Genomic DNA, 17,573 nt, shown 5'->3' with positions numbered 1-17,573 from the left:
CTTGTCCTGAATTCAAAACCAAAAAATTCATTTGTAATGCATAAATTAAATATGGGAGAAGCCTTTTATAAATAAAAGAAAGTCAAAGTTGAGTGTCTGATACCTGAACATGTTAATTCCACAGTTATTTTTCTGTCACATCTATTGATTAGCTCACAGTTCAGCTGATCTTTACTCCACAGTGGCCAGATCTTTACAGTAAGGCACAGCAACTCCACGTATGCCCTTAAAACATAAAATTCTATAGGTAGATTTTTAAATTTCTCATAGAGTATACATTGATAAAGTCATCCAGTATTGTAGCATTATCGACATTTCTACTCTTGCCCCAGCTCACCTTTGTCCTCAGAACTGCAATGATATATGCATGAGCAAAACACAGAAAATAAGTCTTCTAAMCATTTCCCTCCCCCCAGTCTTCCCCCTTCTAAAATTAGCTGAGTAAGTAGCTATAATACAGAAATACTTCAGGGAGAGCTTTCATATTATTGGAGAATTCTCTTTTACAAAGCAATTCAATCCATGACACAGTTTTGCATTAAATTGCATTAAAGAAAGTGTAAGGCATAAGAAGTCTCCTGATTTAACAATAAATTAAAATAATAACCTCAACTTTGAACAATTGCTGGTGACAGATACTTGAATGATGCATCATAATGCATGCTTGCTACTTGTTTTTTTAAAAGTTTATTACCTTCTTCTGGCAGAATTCTCAGAGCTTTTGTTAGCAACTGAACTATTAAATGCAGGAGACGAAAGAAGGGTAAAAAAAAAAAAAACCAGCCAAAATCTTGAGTCTATTTGTAATTTTCAGGGAGCTATACCAGCATCCCACATGAGATCACAGCCAACTCTGTACCACATTGAGAGTGGCACTGAGCCACAACTAATAAACCATGCTGAGAGGAAAAGCATGTTGGCTTGTACTCACCACTGTGCTACAGACATCTCTCTTACAACCAGCCAGCTCAGAGTACAGAACACTTCCTTGTCCTTATTTGTCAAGAACTATTAACAAGGCAATATGTAAATGATATTAATTACATAATTTAAATATAAAAGGTATAAAATACGTTGCATGCTGTGACAGTGTAATTAGAAACAGTGTGTTGTTCCATGAGAATGATGTAAATGAATAGTTGTTACTCGCAAACATAACTTATTTATACCACTTTGAGATCTTTCAAATTAAAATTGGGAAAGAGGTACTTGACAAATCTTCAGTGACTCTTTTTCAATTAAATATGTAATTCAATTAAAATGAAAATAGTTGTGCATGATAAAATTTTATTGAAGTTCCTCAGTGACAGGTTTTACAAAAACTTGGACCTGAAATCAAATATTCATTTTTTTGATTTGCCAGTTTCATTTCATRTTCAACATTTCACTCATTTTTATTGGCCAAGTACAAAGTATTTATTGTTTAGTTCATCCGCTTTCCTCTTCCTCATGGACTTGCTTGTGTTTTCTCAGTATTTTTAGTTCCACTTGATCACACTGGCATATTAAATTTAACTTAAATTATCCATTCAGTATATCCTCCCTTAATCCACACCCACACCCCCAACTCATCTCACTATTAGACTATCATATTAATAGCAGTGGTAAAACAAACACTTGTCTTATTTCATGACACAGCTTTTCTTTTACAGATTAATCAACAGTACATCACAGTTAGAAAAAAAAATATTTTCTAGTGCCTGRAAGCATGATCTATAGCTGCAAAACAGACTATTTAGAAAGTCTCTTCATTATTAGAGTCTGGTGAGAAAAACTCATTTTTAGCAATTTTACCAAGCCCAGTCTCTTGCCTCTGCTCAGCACAAAACCCTTCAAGTCTTAATCTTCCTTTTCCCAAGGCCAAGGAACATATAGTACATCACTTTCCTTCACTGATTGTGAGATTTTCCTCCTGTAACTAGCTACTGCAGAAGACACCTTATTTTATCCTGTAAGATTGTAACAAGAGCACCCTCAAAAGAAGGAAAAGAAGCAGASTTGCTGCTGAGCTGAACACAGGAACAACACAGGCTAATGATCAGTAACTTCAGTTAGAATTTTCTTCCATGTGTTATAAAATGAAGCAGCAACAGAAAACAGCTGTAAAATCTGAATAGTGCAGATATATTTGAATGTTTGATTTGATCATTTACTCCTGTTCCAGAATAACAGAATGTCAAAACATTTTCTGATGAAGTCTCACCTCAAAAGCAGCTTTTGCTGAGACAGGAGGTACACATACGAGCATGGAGTCCAGCTTTGCTGAAGGAARGGACATCACTTCTGGAAGTAGTCAAATGTGTACAAACGTCCTTTTCATAAAGCTGTCAGTGGTCTGATCCTTAGCATTACTCAGTATTCTTGTGTCTTAAGAAACACACATTGCTCTGCGACACTCTAATTGTAAAAACTACAGATGCCTACCTCTTGGTCGATATACTTACAGTCACAGTTCTTGTCCAAATACATTAAGTTCCAAAACTTGCCCCTAATGAGGCTGAATAATTTCTCACTAAAGATTACTAATGTTTCATTTACCTCTTCTTCCTTCTCCAGTGATGATTCTAACATAATCCTTCTGTAAGCTGTCTGAACAGAAATACAGAGGAYAGGGCAACACAAAAGCTTCCTATTAGTGCTGCTAATAATCTGGCAATCTAATTTCTGTTGAAAATATTCAGCTAGTATCCTGTCCTGCATAGAAGAACAGAAATAGTACAAAGAAACCACCATTTCATATACCAAAGCAGCATCAAAAATTCACAGTCTTGAGAAGGGTCTGTATACATAGACCACCCCCTCAAATGAAGAGGAGCACTGAGGGAGAGACTGGCAGAAGGAAACTATGCAAAGAATAAAGATCTCTCTGCTAAATGCAGGAACTCTCTACTAGTAAGATCTCATCTGAGAACTGTTTCTCCACATAACATGAAGTTTTGGACAGGAACAGGTCTTATTCTCCTGAAGTTAAAAGGTATTAAGACCTTGTTAAAAACAGAAGCTTAAATCAGTTCTTTGTTGGGGAATGAAAGTGAGTACAATCTTCAGCTAAGATGACGCTAAAACAAATTTTAAGAGAAGTCATTGCTGCATTAGAGAAATAATATGAAGAAAACATTTCWAAGTACTGCTAACTTTGCACAGATTACTGCTATCCTTTCACAGTAAGTCAGTGTATTAAGCTACGAAGGAATACCAAGAYGGAGAGCTAATGAGAAGCTTGGATACTGGTAACAGTGGTGTGACTGACATCAAAAGTTATTACACAATCTTCCTAGAAATGTTACTATCAGTAATATAAGAATACCATTTGACTTTTAAAAATAGCTTGTGTGCATACATGCTGCAGCCATTGCACTGCTCACATACTATTTACTTCCTCATTTACACAATGAAAATCAGAGTACCAAATCAAAGATGATAAAACCAGTGACTGGGGAAAAAAAGGGTTTCAATCCAAAGAAAATGTTATCTTTTATTAAAGGTCTTGCGCATCATAAACTTTCACAAACTGTAAACAAAAAAGCAAACCCTTATGTTCAGTATATATAATAAATTGGCTAAAGAGGTTAAAAGGCTTAAGACTACAGAAAGCAAGACAAGAGGAACTCCTGAAGGAAGACAAACAAAAAACGGCTTTCCTAAATGTAGAACTCACTGCTATTGCTGGGATTTCTGAATAAACCCTTGAGCTGATGATGTAATTTTCTACTAGATTTAGAAAAACTTGGGGGCATTTTTGTCTCACATACATATCTTCAAAATGTTCTGCTCAACCATGCAGCTGAAGCAGAYACACTTCTCAAAGGCACGAGGAAAAAGGGCAGAAGTTTTCTCAGTTTTGATTTCTTTGAAGCACACTTCCCAAAATTCCTTCACAACATAAAACCAAATTATTTACATAAATGCAAAATATTAGAATTAAAAATATAAAATACTTCTGAAATCTCCAGATCTTTACTAGCTCATCTATTACTAATGCCTGTTTAAGCATTAGCAAATAATGAAGTACACACAGATACTCCATCTATTTGAATACAAAYATTATCTTTAAATCTTACTCAGCTTTTGGCCACAAATTCATTCCTTAAGGATGTATTTTTAAGGTTGTTATGTTTTAAAAAACAACACAGAGCATACTGTTAAAAATATGAATCAGTCTGTGAAGTGTGTTGCTTCATCCCSTCACACTCAGAATTGCCCTTGAAAAGCTATTTGCCTAAGGCTCATGGCAGGCAGCATTCCTTCTTAAGCCAAGAAGAAGTTGTAAAAAACCCAAAATAACTGCATTTCTTTGCATTTTTCTGGAAAATTCCTGTTTTCAGAAGGGACTAAATGATGAAAGCTTCCGAAAAAAAAAAGCATTTTAAAGTAAACTGTACTCAAAGAATACTGTCTTAATACAGCAACTTTCTTATAAATATAAAATATTTTATTGTAACTGTATGTATGTCCACTTTGAAAGTAAAGAGTCTGAGAGCTATTTTAGATGGAATTTTGGGTAGGGTATTTATTGTAGCTTGGTGGAAAGCAAATTTTGCACTTAGCTATACACACAAAACCAAGATGATCCCCTGTGGATGTGGAAGACTGGGTAAGCACCACCCCATTTGCGAGGAGCATTTTCTGGGTTTTGTTATTTGCTTATTCTATGAAAACTGATCTCAAGAGTTTTCATTTCAAGATTATTCAAAACTCAAATACCTTATTGAATTTTTCTTTCTGTCAACTCTGTGAATGAAACTTTAAATATGAYAGGACAATATTTCTGAAGCTTCTGATCTTCCCCTGAAATTAATGCATGTTTAGATGAAGATGAGATTCTAAAATGTATGAAACTGTTATAATAGGTTGAATTAAAACTTTCTCAAGCCTTATTCCCTAATTTTCAAAGCATTGCAAATGCAGTAGAGTAGGCACAATATAGAGTTTCCTGGGCAAAATGCCAACAACACAGGTAAACTAGAGCTCCAGGCACAAAATGGACACAACAGCTGCGTGTGGTACCACACACTGCTTCTCAGTCCTGAATCCTGCAGCCATCCCAGAACTACAATGGTAAAAATCTCTCAGTCACACTGCCCTCAGTTTTCTTTTTCTGGATATGAAAACCAAAACCAAATTACATATTAATGTATTTCTCAGGTTAATTGCAATCTATACAGTGAATGGCTTTCCCAGCTCTGGTAGAACCATTTTTTTTTAAGTTAGCCAAAGAAAGAATACATTAAAAGTATTTTTATTTTAGTGCACACTTGTATCTTTTAGTGCACCTTTTGGAAAAATGGAACACAGCAGACTAAAAGTCACCACCTCATAAGTAATAATTGTGTTTGACTAAAATGGAGAAGACATTCCAATTATGCACATTTAATAGTCCCTCCATGACCTACTCTGTKTTTGAACACTTGCCACTGAACACTTCCACATATTATACTCTTAGCTCTAAACTACAGAGTGAGCACGTTAACCATGTAGAATGCTTGAATGAGGAGGAGTTAAGGAAAAAAGGAACCTGAATGTGCATTTTTTAAACAGGTGTTACAATTATGTCAGTCAAATGACATTCCAGAGCAACCCGTATTTTCTAAATTAAAAACCTATTTGAAAATTACACCAGTAACAAATTTCAAAAGGATGCACTGTATTTCCAACCACAAATATAAACAAGATACATTCTTTTCTCTGTAACCAATAATCAATAAGAAACAGAATTTTAATAGAGTAAAAATTTGTATTAGAATACAAGGAAGGAGATGACATTGGAGGTAAGGAGAGATGCTGTAGTTAAATAAAAAGCAAAAAGCTTGAAACAGAGTTAGTAAGGGTATAAAGGGAAGCATTTACTGCTGTAATAKAACTGTTTCTTTGACATAACTGTCTGTGGAAGATCACTTGGGATAATTTTTGAAACCTTAATATGTCAGTTTTGAGCTTCAATTCTGTCTTCATCCATAAATAAATACTTAAGACTTGGTTATACCCTTGTGAGATTTTTATGGTAGCATGGATAAAGGGAAAAAGAAGTGAAGAATCCATTGTAAAATTCAAGCTGTAGTGAAAGAAGGTTAGAAAAGGGTACATGAACAAAATACAAGAATTGCTGTGGGATAACTATATTTTTCTCTCTTAAACCACCATTTGTATAGATTTCTGTTGTACAGTGTTAAAAACTGATTATAAGAGTCCCCCATAAAAGTTATGGCAGGACTATTCTAATTAAGAAAGCAATCTAGAATTTAAATGTAGTGAATAGTATTACATAGAAGCATGAACACATCTGTGCATAGCAATTTTCTGTATCTCAGTGTCAGAATAATTTCTAAAATGTGCAGCAATGGCTTCCTTTGCATCTCTATTTTATTATTTCAGTAGCAGATTATCCAATCTCCCTGCTAACTTAATCTCTACTGCAAATAAGCACACCAGTTTCAGAGAGGCCTTCTCTAAATAAAGCATTCCTTCAAGTATTTATAGCTTAGACAAAATGTAGCCTCTTGTACGAGGAGAATCATGTCCAGGGGTCAGCTCACAATTGCTTTTCAGACAAGTTCAAAAGATCATTTAGTATATTTTAACAGCAAGATTAGAGGAGAGAGACATTCTACCATGTAATAAATTACCAAAAGCCATTTGTTGAGAGGCTTTGGTACCTCCATTACTGGAGTTCCAAATTTAAGTTTAGCAATATTAGGGAAGCCTGCTCTACYTTGAAAGACAAGTTTTTGCTCATGCAATGGAAACATTTTTCATGTTTGTGGATGCTCCACCATTTAGGAAAGCACTACTCCTGAAAGAAGTATATAAAAATTGTCATAACAGCTCAGTCTAAATGTGCACACAACTCMGTATGATGTTTCTGGTGCTAAGAAACAAGCACTTAGGGAATAAACACATGATATAGAACATGATTTGTTTCCTGATACACATTTACAACTTCTTGCTAACTTCGGTTCAGGAGCTTTCCTGACCTAGATATGGTATGCAGATCATCAGCTTTAACAGCCATAGTAGGCTGTTTAACAGTCATAGTAGGTCTACCAGCCTAATTCTTTTATTTATATCTATCACTTATACTCCAGGCTTCCATATGATATTACATCAATTATGAAACATCCAGTTCTGCTACACTTGAAGAAGTATGTCCTCGTATTAATTTTAAACCTGCTGCTCAATTTTTTCCTGTCACAATTTCTGATCTGTGAAAAACAGTGAATAATTGCTTCTAACTTTTTTTTAAAGGCTATTCATTCTGTATACCTCCACCATATGTTGTTTCTTAAAGTGAAAAATTCTAGTCTATTTAATTTTTGTGTGGAAGTGTTTTCAAATCTCTGCTTCACCTTATCATCCATACCACACCCCTTTTAGAAGTTAATAAAGTAGTCAAGACTTATGCACATCTGAGGTTTATAGTAATTTAAATAGGTCTTCTGTTTGGTTCTTGCTTTTYTTAGCAAGTCCTTATCTCTTATTTCCTTTTCTTAGTATACAGAAACACACTTAAAACACTACTGAGTAGTAAGACAATCTTTTCAGAGCATTGTCTTCACAAATGCAGCTTAAGTTAAGATTGGGACTGGACCATTTCTTACCCATAGATATAAAAAAAAATATTTTTTCATAGACACTATGAGAAGACAACCCCTTGTAAATACCCAGGAAAGATTAGAAAATGAACAGAAAACAAAGACTAATATTTGAAAGAAYGAAATCAGGTGAAGAGTCAGGTTAGTTGAGATTTGGATGAAGCCTGGAGGTGGCAAAAYAGGCTTAGAAGAAGCTGTTTGAGTTTTGAGAGTCATTGATCCTCATAGGGTGGAAAGCTGACAAAAACAGCAAATACCATGAAAAGACCTCTCCAAAAGAAGCCTGAAGTTAGAAGATCAAGGCAAGATTAGGCCACCAAGGTAAGACTAGAGAACGCAACTAGAAGCTGTGGTGGATTTGGGTAGGACAAGAAGACAAAATGCAAAGCCAGAGAAGTGTACAGCACAATCCCTCAAGGAAATCCCTATTATTACAAATGAAGCTTTTAAAAATAATGTGGACTGTGATTTTAAAAAACTAGAATATTGACCAGGAAGCAATTAGGGCTGCTATGCCATCAAATTCCAAAGCAAATCACCAGCTGTAAAATTATATTCAATCAAATGAACATTTTACATTCTACTCCAGTCTATTSTTATTAATTATTAGTGCAAATGATTACAAAAAAGAAGTCTTCTGGTACTTAATTCTGAGACTGTGACAGTACTTGGTACATACTCAATTTTCCTATTTCTTCTGTAAAAGTCTTTTTWTTTCTGGTACTGAATATACCCAGGCACACAGGAAGCTTGTCTATATTCCTTCCAAATGCAAAAGGAGGAAAACCTACAATTTTAATATTATTCATATGTGCACTAAGTCTGATTGGGATGGAATTGACTTTCTTCACAGCAGCTGGCTGCAACACAGTTGCTGTGTTTTGGACTTGTGATTGAACAGTGTTGATAACACACCAATGTTTACACTATGATTGAACAGTACTTTTAAAACATGAAGGCCTTTTCTTTCCCTACTCTGCCACCACAGCAAGTAAGGCTGGGGATAGAAAAGAGTTGGGAGGGAGCACAGCCAGCATTGCTGACCAAAGGGATATTCCATACCATAACACTGTGCTCAGCAATAAGTGGTCAAGGAAAGAAGGAAGAGGGGTAACATTAGACATTGCACTGTTTGTCTTTCCAGGCAATCCTTCTGTGTACTCAGGCCTGGCTTCCCAGGAATTGGCAAAACATCTGCCTGCTGATGGGAAGTATTAAGGCTCTTTCTTATACTATTGGAAAATGGAAGTTATTATGAAAACGAGATTTAAAAATTGCATTTGGAAAAATATGAAAAAATGAAAAATTGGCCTGAATTTAAAGTCAGAAGCAGAGTGGACAATTTTAAAATGAAGGTTTAAGACACACACAGAAACAACTTTCAATCAGTTGTGATACAATCTAGATTGAAACTTGATCAAGTTTTCTGAACCTGTGTTCAATGCATTTCTTTTCAGACATCAGATAGCAAAGGGAAATAGAGCACAAAGGGCATAGCTTTTCTTTTGAACCTTTAAAAAAATATTTTCTAACTTTTTTATTTATTTTCCTAAATGAAAGTTTAAGTCCATTTAGTAACAGTAACAACAAACTTAAACTCTGAAAATGAAGGATCTAGCAAATCTCCATAACTAATGATGAAATTTCTTATTTCAACATCATACATCCATTTTACAGATCCCATAAACTCCCACTAGAAGGCTGCAGCACAACAAGATTACAGTGGGTAGAATTGCCAAATAAGTTTCCTCTCTATACAGCATTACTGAGACTAGCAGCTAAATAAAAGAAACAGGCATGACATTCATATATTGTAATAGACATTTAAAAAGTAGAAAGGGGAGAGAGTGAGAATGGGTATCATAACAACAGTGAATTYTAGTAATGTTCAGCAAGACAGAATATGCCAATGATTTTCAAATGATGAGCAAAACCTAGAAAGTATAAACTGCAATAATACTTCCAGTTTTGCTCAAAAACTGATAGACAGGTTCCTCCATGTGAAGATAGAAACGGTGAAGTTTTACATCCACAGACTTAATAATGCGTTTATCACAAATTCAATCACAGAATCACAGAATGGGTAAGGCTTGAAAGGACTGCAGTGGATCATCTTAAGAGCACCTTGCATGGGATTGCATCCACAACTGGACATTGCACTCCAGGTCAGGCCATACCTGGGCTGAGTAGTGGAGCAAGATCACCTCCCTTGATGTTGGCCATGCCCTTCCCAATGCAGCTCAGGATCCCATTTGCCTTCTTGGCCACAAGGACACACCGCTGGCTCATGGACAGTTTGCTGTCCATCAGGACCCCCAGGTCCTTCTCCACAGAGCTGCTTTCCAGCAGCTCAGCCCCAGCCTGTGCTGGTGCCTGGGGTTATTCTTCCCCAGGTGCAGGACCCTTGTTTGCCTTTGCTGAGTCTCAGACAGTTTTTCTCTGCCCATCTCTCCACCCTGTTGAGGTCCTTTTGAAGGGTTGCACRGTCCTCTGGGGTATCAGTCACCCCTCCCAGCTTTGTGTCCTCAGAGAAATTGCTGGGGAGGCATCTCCCCTTCATTCAAGAAATCCATGAATTAAGGTAAAGAAATCAAATAATTAATGTCTGGGCCCAGCATTGAACCTTAGTAGACACCACCAGTGACWGGCCCTGTGCCACTGATTATAACCTTCTGGGATCCGCCATTCATCCAGTTCTCAAAGCACCTCATGTCCATTCATGCAGCCCACGTCTCCTGACTTTGCCTATGAGGATGYTGTGAGAGACAGTGTTGAAAGCCTTGCTGAAGTCAAAGCAAACAATACCCACTGCTCTTCCCTCATCCAWCCAGTATTTTTTCGTCCTACAGTAGAGTATGTACTCAGCAAGATAAAAAAAAAAAGGGGCTCCTCAAGAATTCCTTTATCATCTTCAGTCCTTAAGTGACAAATTCTAAGGCTCTCACAACTGCTTCCCAGAAATATTACCTAGCTCCTCCTCCTAAGGTTGTAAAATACTGTAAGTGATGATGACAACTTCTGTCAGATTTCTATCTTGTGTCATGGACAAATGGAACTCAGACTTAATCCACAAGTTTCTAACACAGACCTATAATCATTTTGGTTGTCTTTCTAATGCAATTACATGGAGAGTAAATAACATTTTCTTCTCACAATCTTTTCTTCTCTGTAGTACATACTTATTAAAACAAGTTCTAACATCTTGTCAAAAGTTAYGTGTTCATACATTTTAGATTTATCTACTCTCTCATAGTCTGAAGGAGACATGAAACGTGGTTTAGATGTGATGTGATTTTGCCTAGAAAGAAGCTATTCTGAATCTCTTGGATATTGTTCATCTCCAAAAAGCTCTGAAGATGTTTCCAAAACAAATGCATCAGTGATTATCTGCAGCTGCAGCTACTGAATAGCACAGAAAGATTAAAAGCATCCTCCTTTCTGTCTAGACAAGTGAACTTTATGTCTATATACATGCTAAAGCTGAAAGGGACATCTTATTAAGTGATGCTAAGAACTAAAACTTGGGAATGTCTACACATAGAGCTTTCRTTTGAAGTAGATGAATGTATACCTAATTAATTATCTGATGGTTCACTCTTCAGATGCATTTAACTAACWATCAGTTAGAAAAGAAAAGCAGTAGTAAAAATCCTAGAAGGTTCAGGTGGTAGACGTACTGAATTGTATCTAACTCATTTCTCTCCTGGCCATTGAGGGTGGAGAAGAAGAGAAAGAGCAGAGCAGACCATTTAGGCTGCTCATGAGCAAGGTGTCAAATGAACTAATTAGTATTTTTATCGTTCCTTGAGCACCAGCTAAAGAAATTTTGCCTTGCTAGAGAGCCTTAAAGATCTCCCCTCAAGAGGACTTTGCTAGCAAATTAAGCTATTCCACTGCATTTTACTTCAGCAGAATATATCTTGAGGCATCATCTAAGAACCAGCCTAGTTCCTCCAACAGTACCTGCTCTCTCTGCAGCTCTGCTGTTTAGGACAATTCATGGAAAAATACCTGTACTCTTCTCATGGAGAATAATCTTCGTAGAATGCAACATTTTAAATACCTTTTATGTGTTACTGGAATGGTAGGCAGGGCATCATCTAAACCAAATCACAGGATTTGAGTATTCATAGCCACATTAAGTTACCTTCATAGTAATCAAAGTAAGTTTCATCTAGTTTTTGGTCATATTAATTACACAGAGGACAAACCAGAATGCATACATTTCCACAGAAGAAAAGGAAAAAGAAAAAAAGGAGGAAATAAAAAAAAAGGTTTCCCCTTCTAGCTCTCTACATGTACATGGGGATCAAATATATAGACTATAATCTGCAGAGCTCTCCCTAATATTCTTAGATATAGATTCTGGTTTCTTCCCYTTACTGACATTCAGAATTTCTTCAAAACTATCCAATCAATCTTTTCTGCTATAAATTGAACTAATTCTTTTTCACTAGTCAAACAGAACAACCCCTTTAATAATCTCTTACATACTATAGAAAACATATTTCCTCTCCTCTGACACTGTTTTCTCAATTAATGAACCTGCCATGCATTGTATTTTCCAACTGCCTTCTCCTTTTTGTTCTTCTAAACACTTCTTGATTTCTAAGTTCCCTGTCCAAAACTGGTCAGTGTACATAGCAGACACATACTTGAGCCCTGGGGAACTCAATCTAGTTGAAGACATCCCAACTCACAGCAAGAAGGCTGGACTAGGTGACCTTTAAAGGACCTTTCCAACCCAAACTATTCTATGATTATCTGCAATGAATAAAAACCAGCACTTAAGTCTCAAACCACCTTCACAGTTGAATCAATAATCAACTTTTTGCAGAAATTAAATTTTTCTGTAATTAACCACAAAATGAATTTTAATTTGAATGTTGTTGCATGCTTCCTTCTCCCACAATATGTAACTCCTCACTTCAGGTTTATTTGATATGCTTGGTGTTTTGGTTTTTTTCCCCTTAGCAGCATTTACATTTTTATTGACAGAGTAAAACACATACAAGTAGAGGTGATCAAACTCCTGATTTGAGCAGCACAGCTTTTATTAGCAATTCTGAGAGAACTGAAAGAGATTAAGTTTACAATCCAGACTGCTCCAGCTGGGAAATCAGTTGGGGAAAAAAAGACTACTCTGACAATTAGGCATACTAGATATAAATCAAACATTACTGAAAAAAAGGTATAATTCTGTTTTATAATAAGAATTTCATTTCAAAGTAAAGACAGAATTCAGCTGTCCAAAAAGAGAAGTTGTCTGCTACAGAGCCAAGAGCAGCAAAGAGGGACAGAGCCATTTGCAGAGAAAGCATGAGAATTTTTTATGTAAATCACATGTTTGTATCTGATATTAGATTACAAAGAAAAGAGGCAATTCATCTACAGTCAGCACAAAAGAGCACCAAAGAAATCCTAAACAGTAAATATTAAAGTGGTAAGAGGTTTAATCAAATGTTATTTTACAACTCCAGGTATTATTGCAGATGTCAGTCACAGCCAAATAGGTGTAAGATTTTAATTAAACTTTATATTATTTWAAAAAAAAGGCTAAAACATCTCTTTGTCTGGCACTCTCATGCTTCATCCYCATACTGTCCTTCTCATACAAAGAATTCAGATCCCATGGGACCTTAAGAGTCATCTACAAAAGGCTGGGTTGAGCAATATTGCCTTAGATGGTTTCTTCATYCTGAGGATTCATTCACAGTATAATACATTTTGCAAGACCTCTTAATTGGTGCCCAGTCATAAAGCAGCACAAATATCAATTTGAAAAAACAAACCCAAGTCTATACATTCCTATCATTTGGCAGGAAGAAGACTTTTCTCGCACTATAATCTGTCATACAAAAAGGTATCATAAGCAGTCTTTGATACCTARCAGATGTATTGAGACGTAGTCAGTCTTTCAAAGGGACAAAATGGCTACAATGCAGCCACTTACGCTTCTTACATTATACGAAGCAGAAATACATTTAATTGTTTTGAACATTACAACAATTTATTATAATATTCTTAATGTGAGTTGCGGTCAAGGAAGAAAACTAAACTATTCCATCACTTCTGGTAAAAAATACAGAAAATGATCATTCTACAACAAAGACAATTCAACCTTCTGAAAGTCAACTCTAGAGGTGCAACACCTGCACCTTACACCTCTATGTAAGCATACACCTATGTAAGCATACCTGCAACTCCAAAACTCACACACACATTTCTAAAGCAAACACAATCAACAAAAGCAACCAACCAACCAACCAACCAACCAACCAATCAAAAATACACAAAAGAAATACCACTTGACACATTGTGGTTGAAAATTCAGACCTTTAAAATAGCCATGACTTTAACACTTAAATAGTAATTATTAAAAATTTACCTATTGCATTCATTCTGTGCATCTCAAGGAACAATTACACTTGCCCCCATACCTCTACGGTAGATGTATAAATCATCAATAACATCCCTATGTTAAAATTGCCTAAGAATGCATGTATATGTGCATATATGTAATTTACCTGTCAACATGACACCATGACAACAGGCAACACGACAAAATAAACTCTGCACCTACTCAATTACTAAAAATCCCTGTAACTTAAATAAGATGTCAAATACACTTCATTTTTCACTCCTTCTCAAACTATACTGAAAAATCTTCTTTCAGTATCAAGGACCATCACATTGGAACCCAGTCTGGAATGCACTGTCATTTATGTTAAAAATAAGTGMATTTTTTTCTCTTTTTCCCTTTCCTCAAAACAAGTGGCACATTCACACAATACCAAGAACATTTTCAGCCAGTACTAAAGAAAACAGATGAGAAAAAAACCCCACAACCAAAATAACCACAAAAAAACCCTGAACCACAAAGAAGGTCTGATACAATTTCAAGTCTGTCTCTGAGCTCATGAGACTGAATTTTATTTTAGAGAAAGACACAATAATGAGATAAAGATCAGTAGTCTTGCCATGAAGCAAAATTTAGATCATGTGCTCATATATTTGGATTAAAACAGGTAGCAGAAGAAGAAACAAGTATCAGCTGTATGAAATCAAATACAAAGAAAATGGATTCTACATGTTAAGATAACTGACAATAATGTAAATATCCAGTAATATTTAATTTATATGCAGTTCCTCCTTAAAGAAAGAGGGCAAGAATGTGCACACAAATCCATTATAGAAATAACCGCATGCACAATCTGTTACTTCTGATGCCTCWTGCCTTACAGTCTTTTACTGTATGTGCTCTCTGGATGTTACTTCATGAACAGAATTAAATCAAAAMCAAGGTGGTTTTAATAATATCTGCCTATATTAAAGACCAACAACTTGGCAAGCATATACCAMTGAAGCATTATGTGTACTTCATCATACCACTTTATATAATTACAAAACTACTCACAAGGATATCAGGAAGTAGCTTTTCTTTGCTTAGCAATAAGAGCCAGATACTCACAAAGAAGGGTCTTGGACCAGATCTTTAAGGTTTATCCCACTACGATCCTCGGCAAGGTTCCTGAAGCAACTGTCACTCACTAAAAAAAATAGAAATAAAATTAAAATAAAACAAACAAAGGGGGGGGGGAGGTAGAAATTTAATAACAGAACACAGTCCTTTTGATTAACTAAAAATGGTTTTTGGTGTTGAGTGAAATTTGAGCATTCATATATAAAGTCTGATTTTCATTGAGGTTCAACCTAATTCAAAGATAAGCCGACTCAATGGAAARTGATAAACACTGTACCACAGCTTATGCAGAAATAAACTGCATAAATTTCAGGTGTTGTTCTCACTACTTGTCCACCTGGGGGCACATGAAGGCTCAAACATGAACAGTGGATGTGCAGGTATACAGAAATATCCATATACTTGACAGRAGAGTCCGTAATCATTACTGATCAATATCCTTTACTTAATCAGAAACAAGTGAGAGCTGCTATGTATTAAAGTCCATAGTTATTCGTGGGTTAGCAAAAATGTTTAATATGAGCAATAACCAAAACAATTAATTAAGAATAAAAATTTATTCAAGCAACTTAAAAATAACTTATAAAGGGCATGTAAAGCAATTAGTTACAGTAACAACTGAAATTACCGTAAATGTCACAAAAGTTTAAAAGAGTATTAGTGTGCTCTCATTTTCTTCACAACTTAAGGGAATAAAAAGAAAAAAAAAAAAAGAAAAAAAGAAGAGATCTAAATCTCAAACTCCAAATTTGTTTGCTTGGCTAACTCTCTCAGCACATGTACCCCAATTTTGCAATCCACTTCATTTCTCTTAACACCACAGTCAAATTGAGAGGTGGAAAAAAAGTAGCAGCACAAATACTTTTAGAACAACAAAGTATCAGTTAAAAGCAATAATAGTTATTTCTGACTACAGCTAACTTGCTGAAGGACACAAAGGTTTTGATATGGAAAAATCAGTGTCAGAATCAATTTGTCATAATGGACAAGGTAATCTGTGAGACAGAAGAAAGTTTATGAAGAAATGCATTATTGCTCATCTTTTCAACACAGAATACAGCCTCACACTTGGAAAAAGGGGATGTGTTTAAAATCATCTCCAAAAGCAAGGGTTCCTACTTCTTTCTCTCTAAATGCAAAATACTGTCTCTAATTTCCATCTCTAAGTATTCATGTGCATCACCAGCATCGAGAAAATGCAAATTATTCCCAAAATATATTGTTTTCACAGATTACAACACATACAGTGACAGACCTACCTAACATACTATAAAACTGCAAAATGTTTCTACTAGTACCCCTCAATGCCAATGCATCTCACAAGCGTGAAACCTGTTAAGATTGCTGAGAAGGACAAGTATTGGAAGAAAGCATCCCAGAAGAMGAGGCTGGCCTAGCTGATGGAACAGGTACTGGCCCTGGCCCTCAGTCAAAGCCTGACAGTTTATGACAGTAAGAGAGGTATTTGTCAAGTGCTGAAAACATTCACCTCAACACTGTAATAACGAACTGATATCCTAAGCTTCTCTTATCCACTGTCTCTGAAAACAGTACCTAACAATCAGTGGTTACACACAATCCCTGAAAGATGTCAGTCTTTCACAAGGGGTCTCTTGTCTTTGAGGTACTTGCCACAGATCTTCAGTTTAAACAACTGATTGTGCTAACTAACCCCAGACCTCTCAGCTTGCTCCTCTTGTGAAAACTCAATCGTTGTCTCTATAACAAAATGACACTACTTGCACTGAGTCCATAAGCACTGCCCACATTGCCAGGGAAGCTCTCACTGAGCTGCTTGARCCTTCARGAATTTTTCCATGCCCATCTATTACATTGAACCCAAGACCGTTGAGCACATCTCTAAACTCTTGAGTTAAAGGAGTAATTCCAAAAACAGCAGACACATAGACAATCTATAAGCTAGATTTCATGGGAGAAAAAATTCCCTCCTACATTGATATTTGATAGTTTATATTTGCTTCTTGCCAAGTTTGGAAACAAAACAGCAAACAGAACATCTTACCTACTGTCTTGTCATAAATCCTACCCTACCAATGTATCAACATATCTCCGATGCTAACACAATACATAACAAATAAAAATTATGGTCCACACTATTTTTTCACTACTGACAAATCAAACATTTTATAAGCATTAAATATTTAATCTAAACATGCTGCATTTCTTCTACTCTAGTCTCCTCTAATCTCCTCATCGAAAGCACTAACAGYGATAATCGAGGGAACTAGTGGCATTGTCTTAAAACTTCTTTAAAGGGGAAATTAAAAATGACAACATAAAATTATCTTATCACTAAAACTGGCCATTATTTGTCTGTAACTCATGATGTTTAMAACACAAAATGTGTTTCAAATAAATGTTTAAAATGAATGCCTAGATTTGCCACAGACAGCCGTTTTACTTGTCTCAACATAACTCTAATATTATAATACTTCTTTTATGAATTAATGTTGGAGGTTAGGATTTTTCTCTTTTTTTTT

At 35.7% G+C, this 17,573-nt stretch overlaps 1 protein-coding gene across 21 annotated transcripts in view; it reads right to left on the bottom strand.

The window, feature by feature from the left end:
• The window catches only part of GPHN (gephyrin), a 275,952-nt gene that overhangs the window by 175,080 nt on the left and 83,299 nt on the right, over positions 1–17,573 (bottom strand). For 20 of the 21 annotated variants that reach the window (XM_057382120.1, XM_057382123.1, XM_057382122.1 and 17 more), the window contains one exon: positions 15,061–15,139. In XM_057382120.1, the coding sequence (XP_057238103.1) occupies positions 15,061–15,139 (79 nt within the window). Of the gene's footprint in view, positions 1–15,060; positions 15,140–17,573 lie in introns of those variants that run through there. The other variant, XM_057382130.1, reaches the window with a different exon arrangement.

This window comes from Malurus melanocephalus, unplaced genomic scaffold (assembly GCF_030028575.1).
Source record: "Malurus melanocephalus ecotype Western Australia unplaced genomic scaffold, MMel_1.1 scaffold_551, whole genome shotgun sequence".
NCBI lineage: Eukaryota > Metazoa > Chordata > Aves > Passeriformes > Maluridae > Malurus > Malurus melanocephalus.
The sequence above is the reverse complement of the archived record's forward strand: the minus strand, read 5'-3'. Positions and strand labels throughout refer to the sequence as shown.